Raw genomic sequence first — 18,738 nt, forward strand, 5'->3', positions numbered from 1 at the left:
TGGTTTTTGGTATTCCTAATTTCTTCTACGTAGTTTAAATTGCGTAGGCAACGTTACTTGACCACCGTTACGCATTTCTGCCGCACGATTCCTTTTTAGCCATTTTTGAAATCGCGGAAGTGCTACTACTGTGTTGTGTTTTGCACAGATCGACAGAAGTAATCATGTTTTAAATGTTGTCATCGTAAGGCGACGCTTTTATAAGGATACGGACAAGCGTTACCTCTCCCAACGAACATAAAATGGAGGACGACGCACCTGTTATTTATGGGCTCGAATTCCAGGTAAACCTTTCAAACTACGCCATATCCCTGGCTGATAGCTAACGTTAGCTATTATCTTTCCTATTCTGTCTATTCTATTCTATTCTGTTGTCACCCAGTGGCATCATTGCACCGTCTGTTTTAATGATTATATGTTGTAATGTTTCACCGAATTCTGTTTCATTCATTCATTCATTCATTCATGTGAATGGACTGGGGCTGACATGTACTGTTGTATTTACTTTGCAGGCTCGGGCACTGACTTCCCAGACAGCTGAGACAGATGCCATTCGGTTTCTCGTGGGCACACAGTCACTGAAATTTGATAACCAGGTAATGACATAGTGCATGGCAGATTCATTAGAAATCCTGATGAACTGGAGGAGGCTGCAGACAACCACACCATTCACTACTGTTGACCGTGTGGTGTCCTCTTTAGAGACACATAACACAGCTGGAAAAGACAATACAAGGATATTTTTAAATGGTTATGCAGGTCAACGAAAAAGCAAACATGAGTTAAGTCAAATGTGTTTTTACCTTTATCAAATTAGAGTTATCATCATTTAAAAAGTGGCAGCCATCGCTGCATGCCTCTAATGTTAATTTCTGTTCTGAGATACATACAAGGCTGAAATTGTGTTCCAGATTTCTTTTTCCCCATGATCAGATGGTACATTTAAGTGTGTTCACAAGATGTTAGTGTTTCAGAAATGTATTGTACATTAGTTTAACGAAACCAAACAAAAACCTAATACAAGTTCACCAACAATCCCAAGCTACAGTTACATGGTTGGATTTTCAGTTTTGCAGTTTGTACTGTAATTCTTCCAGCATCATAAGAACCCAAGATGGGGGAGATTTGTGCCTTGAGTCTAAAATGAAAAGCTGCATTCCACATGGCCTGTAGGTGATTTTACAGTTGAAAATGAAATATAGAATTAGAGCAAGTACAGTACTCAGACAGAGTGCAATAAAGTCACAAACATCCTCTCTCAGAATACAGGCAAACAGATTTGGCTTAGCTGTGAAATGTACGTTAAATGTAAAATGCATGACCTATTGTATCCCTGTTGTCTGTTGTGAGAGGCTAAGATCATCTCTGAGGGATGATCTAATCTAATTTTCTGATTTAATCTAAGACTTAACAGATAGTTGGTTCCAATTTTCTCTGGCAAATCGAAAGTCAAAAATATTGATTGAAACTCTCAATAGTCTGTAATTGTTTAGTCCACAGAACTTCAATTGTGCAGAATCCCACAGTGCACACCAGCATCTACACTTTTTTTTGAAACCAACCATCTAAAACCCAAATGTATTATGCACTAATATAAACTACAAAGGTATAGCAATTTAATGTAAGTGTTTAAGTCTTAGCTATTTAAGATTCTTGCTTATTGCTTGAAGTAGTTGCATTTAGATTGCTTTTCTGTCAGGTGACTATTTGGTCATTAATAAAGGGTTTGTCAATTGTCAAAAGATAAGTAATATCACCCATGAACTATTAAAATTCAAATAAGGGAGTATAGTATGGGTAAAGTCAAGTTGGAGAGGCTAAGATCATCTGTGGAAGTTTGAGGGTCAGTATCAAGTTATCTTCAAATTTGTACTCATTTCTTTTGGTCTTAAATATTCGAGATTCTTTTTTATTTCTTGAAGTAGTGTAAATGCAGATTGATTTTATGACAATGGACTAATTGATTAATCAAATAGTCTGTTCACTAATAAAATAGTTAATCACTTATCAAAAATTGTTATATTATTAGTTGATTTATAATTAATATCACTTTCCTCATCGCCGCGTGTCAGTGTATGCGGGAGAGAGAGTGAGAGCGTGCGCTTGCATGCATACTTGCATTCACAGGTCATTAAAGAGACAGATGACAGAAACAGTTGGCTCTAAATGGGGGGAGAAATAATTAGCTCTCAGGGAGCAAGAGGGGGAGAAGGATGAAAGTGTGTGTGTGTGTGAGAGAGAGAGAGAGAGCGAGAGAGATTTGTGCATGGATAGAAACAAGTCAATTTTCTGGCAGACTTCAGCGTGAAAACTGGCACTGCAGACAGAGTTCAGTCCAAGTCTAGTGTAGAAACAGTGCTTTTTGGGAATAGTGACAATGCGTCCCAGTCGATCTGTGTGATGATTATCACCTTCACCGAGGAGGTTCTATTTTTTTCCATTGTTTGTCTGTTTGTGAGTAGCGGCATCACTCGAAAAGTCAAGAACAGATATTGATCCCGTTTTCAGAGGATGTAGCTTATGGCCCCAAAGAAGAGGTTATTAAGTTTTGGCGATGAATTGTATTGACACTGTTGGAGACTGAGCATCCTTGGCGGAGGTTTGCCCTCTCTGATCGCGTTCCTGTGCAATACTCAATATCAATATCAATTCATCTAACTATTTTACATGTCCTCACCTGTGTCTTCTATATTTGCTCAATTGTGACTTGCAGCATCACTAATGTAGTGCTTTCTTTCTGATAGTACACAGATAGCATTGCACATGCACAGCAAGCATGTGCTTTAGGGGCATGACTGTGAAGGGACGTCTGAAGGAACCTGTTTGTTTGGTTTCTCCAGCATCGCCAACACAACTTATACACAATATACACAGATTTGTACACTGTATGTAAAAGTGAAAGGGAAGGTCTACAAGATGGTCCACTATGATGTATGGCTTGGAGACAGTGGCACTGACTCAACAGCAGGAGGCAGAGCTGAAGATGCCTTTGGCCTCAATGTGCTTCAGACCAAACATATAAAAAAGAAAATACCGACATTTCAAGGTGTCATAAGTCTCTGTACGTTCCGAAACAAAACTTAGGAAAATATCTGTATTGACTTGTGCTTTCTTTTCTAATGTCAGTGTCAGATTATATCCAAAGCTGTAAAGCCTAATGGGGAACATTTTTCATTTTCTCCGTTTTCCGGACGACTCCTCAGTTAAGTCGGCGCGCTCCGATTTTCATTTTCCAATAATCATAAAGCCCTGATGAAGTTTGCTGGCCAACATTGGCTCGTTCACTTTGTCTGAGTTTGAACTCACAATATGAAAAATGTGTTTTAGATTGACATTTCAGCCCTGATAGCTTCTGCTGTACCATAAGCCTGCTGGCCTCTACACCTCCCATTAAGCATATTGCAGGTCGGAAATGCCTCTCTTAACTCGCCGTGCACCTCTCAAATCCCTTGGAGACCAATAGTTGGAATGACAGATCGGAGGAAGCGTCGGCGTGGCATTTAAGGCTGCTAACGAGATAAAGCGCCCGCGCTTGGCACCTCTCACCCGCATGCGTCTCCTCCACCCTGCTCACTGTCATCTGTGCGGCTCAAGAGCTTTAGAGGAGAGACGCTTTAAGTGGGGGCTACGAGCCAGCCCGGCTTTATCCCTCTCTTACCCTGTCTTCGTCTCCCTCATCTCCACCTTGCTGCCTCAATTCATCCCGCCATCGGCACATAATTAACAGCACTGGGCAGGCTGCCCAAGTGGCTGAAGGCTATGAGTCACTCCCTCCCGGAGCCTGGAGCAATGGCGGATAAATCACTCGGGGGAGGGAGGGTTTGAACTTCTTTCTCCCCTCACACCTGAGTTCATTTTGGGGGACCCTATTACTAGTCCTTCCAATTACCCTGTCCCGCCAGCCTGAATTTATTTGTACCGCTCCTCCACTACCATAAAATTATAACTTTGCGTAATAATTTTTTGCTCGATGCAGTCCAACCCAAGGTTAATAGCTGCCTAGCTGACTTTGAAAAAGCTGAAGGATGCTGCTGCTCCAATGCTCTCCTCCTCCTCCTCCTCCTCCTCCTTTCATCCTCTTGTTCTGCCTGTTAAAATAGTACAGGCTAGGGGAGTGGAAATGCCTAGCAGGAGTTATTGTCCAGTGCGACCCCATTAACGGTCTCCTGAGGTGCTGTAAGTGTCTCTCATATGGGGGGAACTGCCATATATTGTCTGATCAAACCTTGAGGCCCTCACTGTTTTACGGCATTACGGGCCCTGAACTGCATGCAGTCGAGGGCCCTCATAGAATAGATTTCCATCTAATGAAAAGAGCTCATGGAGGAGTTTCCATTAAGTTTATGTGTAAAAGTTTGTCCTGTTTGTTCAACTAAACCGCAATGAAGACTTCACAGCTGTTAATTGTGTTTTCGAGTGCAGTCAAGGCCTCGGCATTACTGCAGGTCAAGGAGCCGCACCTCCATAAAAGGGTTTATAGTTGAGTGTTATGAAGAGATGTAGGTGTAACTGTGGACGTGTCCTGGCATTTATCTTTTGCGTCCTGAATCCAAATGAATTCCAAATATGTGAGGAAAAAATGTCAGTAAAATGTGTACAGTATAGTAGCACTCGCAGTAGATTTAGTGTTTAGAGTTTGATTTAATGTTCACGATCATTGTTCAAGGTTTTTTTTTTCCACCTCAGATTTTCATAATTTAAATTTCTCCACCGGTTTAGAATCATTTAATTTAGCACTTGTTGACCTCAGTTTAGTTGTGACGAGATTCAATGGAAACCATATACTTTTCACCCTTGTAAGTTGTCCCTGCACCTTTATTGAATCATATCAAGGAGACCCACACTTCAGAGACATAACTGCATCACACTTTCCTCCACAAAGCGATAGTCGGTATTTAAGTACTGTAAAGAAAAGGTTTTACATTTTTGAAAGTATTTTTTTTTTCGCTTTCTTTACAACATTCGGAGGTTATTTTCCATTTAAGTCTGAGCTAGGCAAGTAATTTCCTTCTGCCTTCATTGTTTATGCTAAGACTTCCCAGCTCCAACTTTATGCACTCACACACCCACTCGTGTATTATACAGAGAATTAACATCAGAGCTAGGCTACATCCTTACTAACTGTGTTTGAAAACCATTTGTATCCAGATGAGCATATCAGACGTCAGCTGCGTTCATACTAACGCTAAACGTCTTGGAGAGTGTGCCCCATGCTCAGTTTGATTCAATCGGGCCATTTGTCTTTAAAAACAAAAACTGTGCTGTGTTTTTCCTCTGACCCAACACCCCCTCACTTGTCATACGCAGAGCTCATAGGAATCAAATGTGACTTTTTAAAGTGCCTTAATTGACACTTTAAAGGCCAAATCAAGATGAAAAATCTTCAGCTGTGTGAAGCTGGTGGGGGCAGGGGCGGGGGACCAAAGCGACGCCTGACATGAAATTATATTTACTGTCATATTAAAAAGAGGAACCTTCTTTTTTTTGAGGGAATCAGAGGATATGAGTGATGCTTTGAACTGTTGGTTCGTCTGTGGAAGGAAGTGCACACATCTCCAGCTTCATCTCTCTCTCTCTCTCTCTCTCTCACTGTGTCTGTCTCTCTGCATCTCTGTTACTTCTAGATCCACATCATTGACTTTGATGATGAGAATAACATCATTAATAAGAATGTCCTTCTGCACCAAGCTGGGGAGATATGGCACATTGGCGCCAGTCCTGCAGATAAGGCTGTGCTTACCACCTGCTACAACAAAAGTGAGTCCCACTGTTTCCTTATGGCTCTGCCTCCATTATCTGCCTCTTGATGCATCATGTTTCCCCCTCTCTGTTTTTGTTTCTTTGTCTCTTTTCCTTTGCATAATGTATCTTTATTTCCTTTCCATCACTTGGCCTCATACTGAGGTTCGAGCTCAGCCGACTTTAGCGTGGAACGTGTAATTGCTCATAGTCGTTAACAGGTGACCCGTCTTTACATGTCTGATAGCGGCGGCTGTGCGAGACGTCGTGTTCAGACACTGATTGAATCGATACTAATGTGTGGACATGATGGCCCACATGAGGGGTAATAATAGCAGCTGAAAAGTCACGGTCGGGCAAAAAAAAGAAGAGGCCTTGAAGGTGACATGTGTGGTTTTCTCTAACAGTTAAACCAGAAAAGAATCTACAATAGTCCTAGAATTTGTTGTACAGGAGAAATACTTCAAACCAGAAGAACCCGCTTTAAAGGCCCAGAGATAGATAAACAGTGTTTTCTCACATAATCCTCAGTGAACATAAACATACACTACCATCAGGTTTCCCAGAGCAAAAGCATGATAGTGATGCTCTTCCTTATCCTTGACATTGGTCATTTATTAACATGAACAAATGCAACTGCATATCACAGAAATTGGCTGATCTGGAGTCAATATGTGTTCATACAAGTCTTCACCAATTACATGTGTATAATATTTCACTTTTATTATATTCTGGTAACATGACAAGTTCTGCTGATGTCATGAGAGAAAAGGTAGTACAGTATGTTCCTGTGATGATTATTCTTTGGGACAACACTGCAGAGTGTCTTCAGCTTATCAGACGTCCAAGTCTCCGATTGGTTTCGTCCACACAACTCTGAAATGACTGTGTGCATTATATGTAATTCACCAATCTCCTGGTGAACCACAGCCTGTGTGTACCAGCAGTGACAAAGCACTCACCTGTGGTTGTCAGTGGACGTGCTGCACAGCGCTAAACTAAATGAACAATAAAAAAATTTGCATTTTTCAGGCCAATATCTATTTACTACGAGTCTCGTTTTACTTTGTTATTTTGCGTGACGCACGGTGTGATCGCTCGCAGAAATGTGAAAGATTAGCCCAGTACATGGTGCTCACTTCATTAGTGAGCGTATTTGTTTTGCTCTTCCTCTTACTAATGTCTGAGTGCACTGTGAAAAACAACAACTTGTGTTCTCTCTTTTTTTTTTTCTCTTCCATAAATACTGTAACGATAATGGTCCAGAGTGATGTGAAAACACAGGCTGCAGAAAGGGAAATGGTGTGGAGAGTGTTTTCGTGGTTCATTTTGGTCCCTTAATACCAATCAATCTTGGTTTAAATGCCAGAGCCTATCTGGGCGTTGATGCTGACCATGTGCATCCCTTTATGGCGATAATTTACTATCCTCTAATGACTCATTTGCAGTGTGATAATGTAGCATGTCACAAAGCAAAAGTCGTCTCAAACTGCTTTCATGGAGATGAAAATTAAGCTAAGTGTTCTTCAGTGACTTCTCACTCACCGGACCTGAAACTGATGGAAAACCTTTGCAGGTGCCACATTTGTTATAGATATTGCTGTTACGTAAAGCAATCATGCATCCCTTTTCAAAAGGGCTGTTGTTTTTTATTATTGGATTAATCCTTTTTTAAGCGATTACTAAATGAATCACAACTATATCGATAATCGATTAATCAGTTTGAGAGTTTTTTGAAAAAAGCTTTCTAGAGCTGAAACAATTACTCATCGTTTTTTAATCGATTACTAAATTAATCGTCAACTATTTTGATAATTGACTGATCGGTTTGAAGCTTTTTCCATTATTTCAACAAGATTCCTGATTGTTTCAGCTTCTTAAATGTGAATATTTTCTAGTTTCTTTGAAAACAAGACATTTGAGAGCATCATCATTTCCAGGTTTGACAAACACCGATCGGCATTTTTCAACATTTCATGGACCAAACGATTACTCGATTAATCGAGAGAATAATCGACAGATTAACCGATTATGAAAATGATGATTTTTCAGCTTGTTAAATTCATTAAAACTGAAAACAAACATCTTCATCATCTGGTTCATCACTGATAAACATTATTCATCATTTTCCACATTTTACAGACCAAACTAGTAATCGATTATGAAAATAATCATTATTTGCAGCCCGATTGTGTATAAGAGTATATCGTAGCAACAGGGAAGAACTAAGTGGAGTTATTTTTTCAGCCCGTGGAGTTGCCCCCTAGTGGCAATATATTCTCATTTGTCTACGGGAGGAAACGGGAAAAGTACATGCATTTGTATTTCTACACAGTATATGGCAGGACGATACTCCCACACCTCCCTCTTCCCCCGCTCCCCTCCTCTTTTCTCCCACTGTCTCTCGTCCCCTGTCAGGTGATTCCTACATGCTTGAGTTCACACAGTGACAGCCATTCCAGACCAGGCTGAGTCTAGGACTACGCACTGCTGCTCACACACACACACGTCGACACACACTGTATATATACGGTGCATTCAAACACTCGCAAATGCACACGACTGCATTGCTACAGTGAGTCCGCGCCGCCTCCCACCAGTGCTCTAGTATGTGGGTATATAGGGCTTTTGTTCAAGATGATTGCTTGCCCACATTCTTCAAATGCAAGGTTGTCTAAAACCACTCAGAGCCTGTGGACTCACACCACGTTGCTTTTTAATTTGACAAATAGGCCTAACGCCAGTGTTTCATTGCCCAACGCCTGCCCACACACTGTCAATAGCTACACCAAAAAGAAATTAGGCTCTTTTGCTCTCTCTGTTTGCTCTCTCGCTCTTTCTGCTTTCTCTCTCTCTCTCTCTGCTAAGTTTTGCCCTCCAGCCTCAAACTTTTATTCCAATTACTGTATCACTTTTACATTTACTCCACTGGTTCCAATTAGCAGCTCTGGCTATGGTTTGCATGTGCCAAAATAACAAATTTGGGATGTAGATATCAAGGGAGTGTACGAATGTCTCTGAATTATACACACACACACACACACACACACACTGTAAATGACGTGTGTGTGTGTGTGTGTGTGTGTGTCGTCCCTCTCCAGCCAGCGACAGCAGAGTGGTTTCCTGTGCGGCAGTATGGCGGATGCCCACCGACTGGGACACAGGTAGCCACGAGTCACCTGATGACACCGCCCACAACCCGCAAACCCTGGAGCTGCTCTGTCACCTCGACGACAGTGCCCATGGCAACGCTGCCTGGTAGGTGTTGCTGGGGGGACAATAGGGCAACCGGCCATAATGGTGCATTCATACTGAACAAAAGCATTAAATGATTATGTATAATATTGTATGATCACAGCTTCAGAGTTACAAGTGTACAAGTGATGCAAGTACAATTATTTATTATGTGTTTTTCCTCCTGTATTCCAGTATTTGCACAAGGGGTTGTTACATTTGATTTTTTTAATAGAAATGAAGTAAACTATTATAATTATACCATGAATATCAAGCATTATAATCTTAAAAATTCCATATTTTGACGGGCGACTTAGATGTTTGTTTTTTCCACACTAGTGTGGTTTTCATCAGTTGAAAGTGCATTTGAAGCCAAAAGGAAATGAGCTGACTTTGAGTTACTTAACTATCACCTAACATTCACTTATAATAATAATAATAATACATAATATATTTGACAGTTATCTCATCATCTCTCGATTTATCTCCTCCATGTGTGCATTTTAATTTGTCTTTTGGCTCAGACTATGGACTGGCCCGGCACCTCGTATTGTATTTGCAGCCCAATCCTTTTGTCTTGCACTCGGAGCTCCTGCATGTGCACGGAGGCCCTGCTACAATTCACTGCCTATGAGAATGAAAATCAATGGTCGTTCTCCTTTTAAGTTCGCTGTTAATTGGTTGCCTCGTGATCGCTATCAATTCGAGAGGCAGCCCGTCATTTAGCGCGCCGCGTACAGTAGCAGGTGCCTGTGAGGCAGAGATAAATAACGTGGAGAGGACAATGGAGTGACGAGAAGAAGAAGAAGAAGAAGAAGAAAAAGAGAGAGGAGGGCGGGATGCTCGGGCAACGTGGTTTCTGTTCTGCGCTTGTGTGTTGAAACTGGGGGGGCTTTATATATGTGGGGTCAGTATATCCAAGTATGTGTACTGGATACGGTATAGCGTGTGTGTGTGTGTGTGTGTGTGTGTGTGTGTCAGAGGGTAGGTCAAGCTAAGCTGCTGGGTAAAGATTGATGGCTCTGGGGTCCACCATCTTTACACCCTCGGAGCTGTAACCCCTACAAGGGCACCACACTGTGTGTGTGTGTGTGTGTGTGTGTATGTGGCTGTGAAGCCTATAGCTTATGCTGTGCACTATTGGCTTCTTTAGATGGATGGCTTTGGTCTGCTGCCCACCTCTTCCATCTCTCCATGACACACACACACACAGGTTTGCACAGTTGTTCTTTTAAAGGCTCTCTTTGACTTGCATTCATTTAGTCAGCCCTAAACAAAGTTTTATCCCCCAACTTAAAGCCATAACCAGCTCACGCTTTCACGTAACCGCAGTGAAACTGAAACCAGTTCCTCAGAAATGAGGTTCTACGTACACACACACACACAGATAATACTGTACTGTGTGTTTGTGGGTAAGCAGGCTAGAGCTGAAACAATTAATCCATGAAGCGATTATTAATCTAAATTAAACTTGTTTTGATAATCGATTAATCAGTTTGAAGCTTTTCTCACAATCAAAACAAGATTTCCGATTGTTTAAGCTTCTTAAATGTGAGTATTTCCTTCATTTCTTTGCTCTGGATAACAAAGAAATCGTTAAAAGTCAATCATTTTGGTTTGTGGACAAAACAAGACATTTGAGAACATCTTCATTTCGATGTTTGACGAACACCGATCAACATTTTTTAAGGTTTTCCGATATTTTATGGACCAAACGATTAATAATAATCGATTAACCGAGAAAATAATCGATTAGTTGCAAAGACTGGTGTGATGAGAGTTTGTATTCTTACAAGGCTTTTGTGTTTCTCACGTGTCCGCTGTCACTCGCGTGCCCTCATGTAGCCAGCATCCTTCATGCGTGTGTGTTTTCCACTCACTGTTGTCCGTCCGTTCTCCCCGACAATAACACTTTCTTCTTCCCCCCCCAAATCCCCCTCATTGTTTGGGTGGGCAAACATTTGAGCCTCTACCCTGTTGTGAAACGTGCTCTGAATGGAAATATTATAAACAGCGTTAAAGAGAACAAAAAAATCAGGTGGTTTTTTTTGCACTTGGTTTGGATTCAGGAGCCGTGTGCCAGTCTCACAAAATCGATTCCTGTGGAGCCATTTGAGCCAATCAGAGCCCTGGGAGGGAATGGTAAAGTACAAGAAGTAACAAGGTTGATTTTCCAAAGTGGGTGTGACAGGAGGGGGTGGGAGGTGTTTGCTGTGTTTGTGCACACACATGAGTACAATCATATACAATGTGTGCAATAATTTCAAGTGGACAGCTTTCAGGTCGTCACTCGAACATGTGGGAGTGTATTTCTCTTTCCTCTGTGGTGATAATATCACTGAGTTTTTATGTGTACGTGGGCCTGGTCGTGCAAAAGTGTGTATGCGTGTGAGGGCCAGAGGCTTTTTCATCACTAAATGCAATTTTCACTGTGAAGGTCCTTCAGTCACAATCAATGAACTCCAGTAGAGGGCTCTCATGCTGAGGTGTGTGTGTGTGTGTGTGTGTGGCTTTGTGAGGACCAAAAAAGTTAGGGAGTGAGGACGTTTTACCTGGTCCTCACCTCTGATCTCGTCTCTGTCCTTTGCTTCTGATCCAGTACTGTTCTTTCTTTCTTTCTTTCTTTCTTTCCTTCTTTCTTTCTTTCTTTCCTAGATTAAGACGGTGGTTTTGCAGGTTTGCAAACAAATGCTGGTCATATCTCGGTGACGTTTAGTCAAATAGTGGGTTCACTAAAGGACAATTAAAATATAAAAGGGCTGAACGATTTTGAATAAATATCTAATTGTGATTATTTTGACAGGAATTGCGATTGCGATATGATTCGCGATATCAGAGGGAATTGTCATTTTCATTCGAAAAACATATTTAAAACGATTACTGTGCGATATTTGTGCAGATCTGCGAGAAACAAATGTGTTCTCTTCAGTCTGTAGAATAAGATGTGTATAGAACCGGACAATAAGTCATCTAAAATGAAATTTTGACACACATTTTGGCTTTAACAGACAGACAGAACAAATTGCAGTACGCCGTATTGCGATTTCAATAAAATTTGGATTAATTGTTCTGCCCTAATTAAAATTATGTGAATAAATAATTACTCGGTGTAGTGGTTAGCACTCTCGCCTTGCAGCGAGAAGACCCGGGTTCGAGCCCCGGTTGGAACAAGGGCCTTTCTGCATGGAGTTTGCATGTTCTCCCCGTGTGTGCGTGGGTGACCAGCATCGGGGGGGGTCACGCGCTTGACATGATATGACATGACATGACAAAAACTCACGGTCATGAAAAACATACATGGCAGCTGACATGAGGGATAATTGGAAAAGCCAGGCTTAATTTAGCCTGCTTTCGCGTCTACACTTTGACCTCTGTGCTTCTGTTGTAGCACTGCTGTCTGTGATCTGTCACCTTTTTAGCGTTGCATTTTTTGATGAACGGCTGCTGTCTTCTTTCAGTGTAAGCCGCCGTCAGCCCATCCTGGCGTCTGATAGCCTGGAGTGGCTTGAGTTGTCGCAGAATCTCCAGCATGTTGGAAATGAGATGTCTTTATATATTTCACTCTGATCACAAGCCGATTGGGGCAATTACCTGGGACGGGAGAAACTCATCATGGAGTGGATTATTTGGCTGAAAATCATGTGGTGTGAACTGGCTTTGAGATATTATATTTCCAACATCTAAATGTATCAGTGTTGCCTCCAGGCAAGTGAATGTAAGTCAATATAGTGTCCTCCAAATCTGACTGATCATGTTTGCATGTGTACATCCCAAGCCCATGACTTCCTGCCCCTCAGGAGGACAGTAAAAGATGTCCCTCACCAGCCAAGAATTTACAGTCCTTATAAACACAGCTCCTCTCTGCCTCCCTCGTTCCCTCAGTCCCTCCCTCCTTCCTTCCATTTTTCTTCCCACTTCACCTCTACAAAGAGACTATATGAAACTTGGATGAAATTCTTCGTAGTAACTTCTTCCTCCGTCATTTCCTTTATCTCCGTCTCACACTCTCACCTTCTACAACATACGCTCTCTCTCTGGAACACTGGCATTGTTTATGCTGTTTCAAACTGACCTAGTTCATGGAAATAGAGTTGTTTAATTGATGAGACTTTAAAATGAACTGCATTTTGCAAATCTCTTATGCAGCTACGACGACGGACCAAACCTTCAGACAGAGCGGTGCAGATAGAGAGGTCTGCACCGCTCTGTCATTTTACACCCCCCCCCTTTACCCCATATTTAGACAGGTTTGTTTTCTTCAAGTCACACTAAATCACAACCTGAACAAGTGCTTTGACGGTTTCCAGGCCAAGGTTATGTTTAGCTTATTGCCAGGTCTCTGACTTTGCTGATATACTGCTTTTAAAGTCAGCCGAGCTCGGAGTTAAAAGCACTCTCACTTTCTTAGAGCATGTACAGTAGATGTGTTTCTGTATTTAGCCGTGAAACCCGTCCAGACTAAAAACAAACAACAAGTGATTTCAACACCACACCAAGGGAATTATAAAGCAACCGTTTGGGCTCTATAGCATATCAGGTCAGGTATGGTAATGTCCCTAAGGTTTGTGTGTAGAGTAAGTACTTTATGTAGAGCAAAGTGGAGAATCACATCTCCAAGAAGCTTGTGGTGCAGAATCAATACTCTGTAGGAAAAAAATATGGTGTAAGGAGGAATCAAAGCTAAGTATGCAGTTAAATCCACCACATTTTCAACACCAGTGAGGCAACTCTATACCCCGCTGCTGCTTTCAAAAACGAGATTGACAGAATTGGGCTGCAGGATTTGGCAGTAAGTACTAACTTGTATGATATCGTCAATTTCTTGGCAAAGTGAGGATAGTGTAGCCTAATTTGTGGAAATTAAACAGTCTCTTCGTCATGTTTTCAATTGAACTCGTAACACACTTTATCTCTATAATGCAAATTACAGAGTAAGGTTGAGATCTTACAGAGAGAGTCAACAGTGTGGGTGAAATGCTTCCTATTATTTTCATCATCAATTAATCCAGGAGCAAAAAAAACTGAAAATATTCACATTTAAGAAGCTGAAAAATCAGAAAACTGTTGTTAAATTTTGAAATTTCTGAAATCTAATTTTGTTATCAAAATAGTTGCCGATTAATTTAGTAATCGATTCATAATCGAGTAATTGTTTCAGGCCTAATTGGAATAAACTTGCAATAGAACTTGGGTTAATAGGCCCTATACCTTTGTGCTAGGATGCTAACATGCTAAATGATTTGCATAAGCACTGTTGCATCATAGGTACTGTATATTCGTATGCTGACTTTAGCATTTAGTTAGTTTTCCTCATAAATCTGCAGACCTTCAGGCTTGTTCAGTAGTGTTCAACAAATTACTGCCAATCAACAATATATGTATTTTACAGGAATCCAAAGACATGTTTTCTTATGTATACATGAGTGTGCGGGGTCCTGTGTGCCTGTCCTGATGTTGGAGCAAGGGCCAATTGTCCCAAATTCAAATGGATATTTGAGAGTTAACACTGGTTAGAATTAGGTTTGAAGTTTAGGTCTGGTAAAGGTTGGATTAGACATTTCATTGCAGAGGTTAGAAAATGCATTACCTTCTTACCAATACAAGTGTGTGTGTTTTTACAGTGTCCTGTGGGAGCCCATGGGTGATGGCAAGCATGTGATATCGTTGGCTGATAACCATGCACTAGTCTGGGACCTGCAAGAGAGCTCCACACAGGCCAAGGTAGGACACACACGCACACACAATCACACACACACATACTCTATATCGCACAGCACAGTAGCTAACTCATTATTTGATAACCACCATATCATCGAGGTGTCATCAGAGGGAAACAGACTTTCTCTGATACAACTGCAGAGTGTTCCTTCTCCTTCTTTTTTTATTCTGTCTGTCCGACGATGAGTAAAACTTTGAGGAAAAATCATTCAGTGTGTGTAGTGTTTCCAATTATACTATTAAAAATACACAAACTCCACCCGGCGTCATCAGATCATTCTGAAACGGCTGCATATGCTGGTATTTTTGCAGTGTTGAACATTGTGAGCGACATATTTATGGACATACAATCCTATTAAGGTTGAAAAAGTAGGGTTGTTGCTTTCCAACTAATTCTTCTTCTCCTTTCCACCATCGCACGTGTGCAAGCAAGCTGAACCAGACACTGAGGGAGGGAGAGAAATAAAACTTTATTGATTTATTTTTAAATTTCCCATTAGAATGACTGGCCAGTTCTGTTGTCCAGTTTTGTATAATCTGTGCTGCAGTGTCAAAAGGGGAGTTAGTTTAGTTGTTGTGGTTACATTGTTCCTGGTTTCTTTTTGAGAAGGACTTAATAATAGCTTCCTTTTTTCTTTTTTTTTCATTTGCTTCCTATTCAGTGATCATAGCTCACTTAGCAAAACATTTGATAACAAGGTTGTTGGCTGTTTTCTGTTAAATTGGGAAACGCTGTGTGGAAGACGAACCGGTAAAAATATAAGAGGATGGGTTTTAGTTGTCTGAAAAGAAAAAAACTAAAAAAATCAATCACCTGTAGCTGAATATAGTGTAAGCACTTGTCTTTGGTTCATTTTAAGCCGTGTCTCTCCTAATGCAAGGTGAAGAGGCTGCCTCACTGTAAATTCACCGTCTCCAGCCAGCGTTGCAATTAAAACGGCCATTATGCATTCAAAGACTGTAGATAATGGTGTATGTCAGGTGTGTGCGCGAGTGAGGAAGGAGTAATAGAGTGCTGTGTTAGTCCACGCTTCCACGAGTGTGTGTGTTGTTCCATTAGAAGCCATGAGCGATGGCAGAATGTGGTGGGTCATTAGTAATTCATGTGCTCGTTGAAAGATTCACATAAAGGGCAACCAGACTAGATACAAGTGTGTTAGTCAGTGTGTGTGTGTGTGTGTGTGTGTGTGCTCATGCTCATGTGAACTCAGTAATCTGACCTTTGTGAAGAATCTCTAGTTACAGTTAAGATAAACGCATGTACACACTTGTTGACTCGTGAGACTGGACTCACGTTCACATTAATGACAGTTAAAATCACAGTGATTAAGTTCAATGTGACGTTGCGCTGTCTCTGTTCACTAGATGGCGCCGTCTGTTGTCTGTACTGTATATATGCTAAGAGCGGGCAAATAAAAAACCATGTGATTTGAATATTGAATTATGGAGGTTTGTCATATTCCAGGGTGATGGAGAAGTCGACCACGTTCATTTATCTTCCTTCAGAACGTGGCCCGAGGCCACCGCGCCTAATGTATATGGATATTAGCTTCAAGCTAGCATTGTTTCATCTGCGTCGCTTGTTGACAGTTTCCAGCTCTGTTGGCAAATTGAGGTTAGAACTTCCCATTTAGGCTTTATATGCATTTGTTAAAGATTCTGGGATATGCATCATTCATACTGAGGGTCCTTTGCACAGCAGGGAAAAAGCACTGGTGTCGCGTTCTGGTCGGTTCATGTAAGTCAGGACAGTGTGACCGTGAAGCTGAGGACGCTCAGTCTGTCGTCATTCATTTGATTAGTTGGATTCTCCTACTGTGACTTTCCTCCATCATCACTGAGTCACTCATGTGAACATGACAATATTCATCGTTCATTTTCACATTGTTGAGGAAAACCTGGAAATTCTAGAGTCCTGAGAGCAAAGGGAGGGTCTACACTGTATTAGCATGGTGTTCCTCATTAAATACCTACTGGTTGTGTGTGTGTGTGTGTTTGCCGAAAGGATGTACGTAATTATGATATGCACAAACTCCCTGATGAATTAGTTTTAATCAAATTTAAATGCACTGTGCCAAGAAATGTCAGTCGGAAGGTTGTTCTTCAGCGTCATGTTCTTCAGCTGGCCAGGATTACAGCCAACAACGCCGTCACATTTATCTCACAACAGACCACGATGTCTGACAGCGCTGCAGGAGACAGTGTCTCCCCTGGTGGACGTTCAGACGTTTACATTTCGGTTGAGAAGGTTGAATCGTGTTTAATGACCTGGAAAAATTAATGCAATCATTTCAATTTGGGCTTCATCAACATGATAACTTGACTGTGAATGACAGAGACTCCATATTCTACTCTCGGTGACTGTTTTGCATTAGTGCATGCACGTGTGCCTGTGTGTGTGTGTGTGTGTGTGTGTGTGTGTGTGTGTGTGTGTGTGTGTGTGTGTGTCCAGTGCAGTCATCCCTGTGTGAGGTCGATTAAGACCAGGAGGGCGAATCGGTTGTTGATCCCGTCCTTTGACACTCACAGTGGTCAACACATAAATCCTGTATTGAGGGAGGAGAGGAAGAGAGAGAGAGGAGGTGGGAAGTGATGCACAAGAAAGTATATAATGAGAAGGGGAAGATGGAAGAGGATGGAAAATGAGGGAGCAATGAGGGGGCCCTGCTGATTACAAAGATGGAGATTAGGAGAGAGGACAAGTGGAGATATGGAAAAGGAAAGAGAGTGGGACTGATGAGGAGAGAGGGAACTTGGCAACCAAGACAAATTCCTCCACTGCTGATGGGAATGCTAATCGCCTTCTCTCCCTCCCTCCCTCTCTCCCTCCCTCCTTTCATCCCACTCTCCTCTATCCCCCTATCTGTCAGAGTGTGATGTGTTCATCGCGAGCCATGTCCAGCTGCAGTGTGGACGCATCTCTCTCTCTCTCTCTCCCTCTCTCTCTCTCTCTCTCTCTCTCTCATGGGCCTGGCCTAGATTTGTGTGTGTGTCTGTGTTCCATGTGGGTGTTTGCCTCTGTGTATGCATATATACGTATGTATATAAGCAACAACCATTTACATAAACATACCAGTGTGCATTGTTTGAAATAAGATTTGTGTCTCTGTGCATGTGTGTGTGTGTGTGTGTGTGCGTCTTTGTGTGCATGGCTCATCAATTAGAATCACTGGTGGAACATTTCTACTGGCTCATGGCACACCCACACACCCTGCCCTGCACATCTGCTCACACACACAGGTTTGTGCAACTATTCTTCTGAATCGACTTCCTTTTATTTGAGCAGCCGAAGCTTTATTCTTAAACCTAACCAGTGAAGGCCTTAACCCAAACCTTAACCTATCACCGCAATTCAAATCTTAGCCCTCAAATTAACTAGTTCCTTAGAAATGAGTTGTTAGGAGTCAGTATTTGTGCCAAAAAACGGTCCTAGAGAGATAAGAGATACAAGTATACACACACACACACACTGTCACATATACATATACTTGTATACACACTCTCTGTACCACGTAGCATACATGCATGGCTATTTGACAGATAGCTTTGCTTTTGTACAGCTTGCTTCCTAAATGAATGTGTCCCCTCGTGTGGTGTGTGCTGCCTTGTTAGGGCCCCTAATTTGGTTAGTGCACTAATAAAGCTGGGAACCTGGGATGCACGGAGCTCCGGCTCTTCCGCATCACCGCACCGGCGTCGCCGCAGAGTGGGAGACTCCTGCTCGAGACCTCCCACTGATTGTGCTTGCCGAGCTCCTGTTCTCTGCAGGTGGGGGTAAAGGGAACTTGATCAATTCTCTGAAGATTTCAGGGACACTTTTTGAATTCATGAAATGTGTCACGTCGCAGGAAGATGCCAGCTTTAGTAGATTCTTGTTCTGCATGAAGATTCTGTCTTCCCCACAGAAACCTGGTCAAAAATGGAAACACACTTTTGTCTATTGACAGAAATATTTCATGACAAATTGAAAATTAGTAAAGGCATTTTCTGGAACCTTATCCTTTAACCCTGTGTGAATTTTTCCTCTGCCTCGATATGCAGCTTTGT

The 18,738-nt window shown here is 41.8% G+C and overlaps 1 protein-coding gene across 1 annotated transcript in view; it reads left to right on the forward strand.

Moving 5' to 3' along the window:
• Nucleotides 1-106: 106 nt before the first annotated feature.
• The window catches only part of eipr1 (EARP complex and GARP complex interacting protein 1), a 41,220-nt gene continuing 22,588 nt past the window's right edge, over nt 107-18,738 (forward strand). The window contains exons 1-5 of the mRNA XM_044046868.1: nt 107-284; nt 513-596; nt 5,625-5,757; nt 8,841-8,997; nt 14,595-14,694. Of these exons, the coding sequence (XP_043902803.1) occupies nt 243-284; nt 513-596; nt 5,625-5,757; nt 8,841-8,997; nt 14,595-14,694 (516 nt within the window). The 5' untranslated portion in view covers nt 107-242. The remainder of the gene's footprint in view (nt 285-512; nt 597-5,624; nt 5,758-8,840; nt 8,998-14,594; nt 14,695-18,738) is intronic.

Source organism: Solea senegalensis, linkage group LG16 (genome assembly GCF_019176455.1).
Source record: "Solea senegalensis isolate Sse05_10M linkage group LG16, IFAPA_SoseM_1, whole genome shotgun sequence".
Classification (NCBI taxonomy): domain Eukaryota; kingdom Metazoa; phylum Chordata; class Actinopteri; order Pleuronectiformes; family Soleidae; genus Solea; species Solea senegalensis.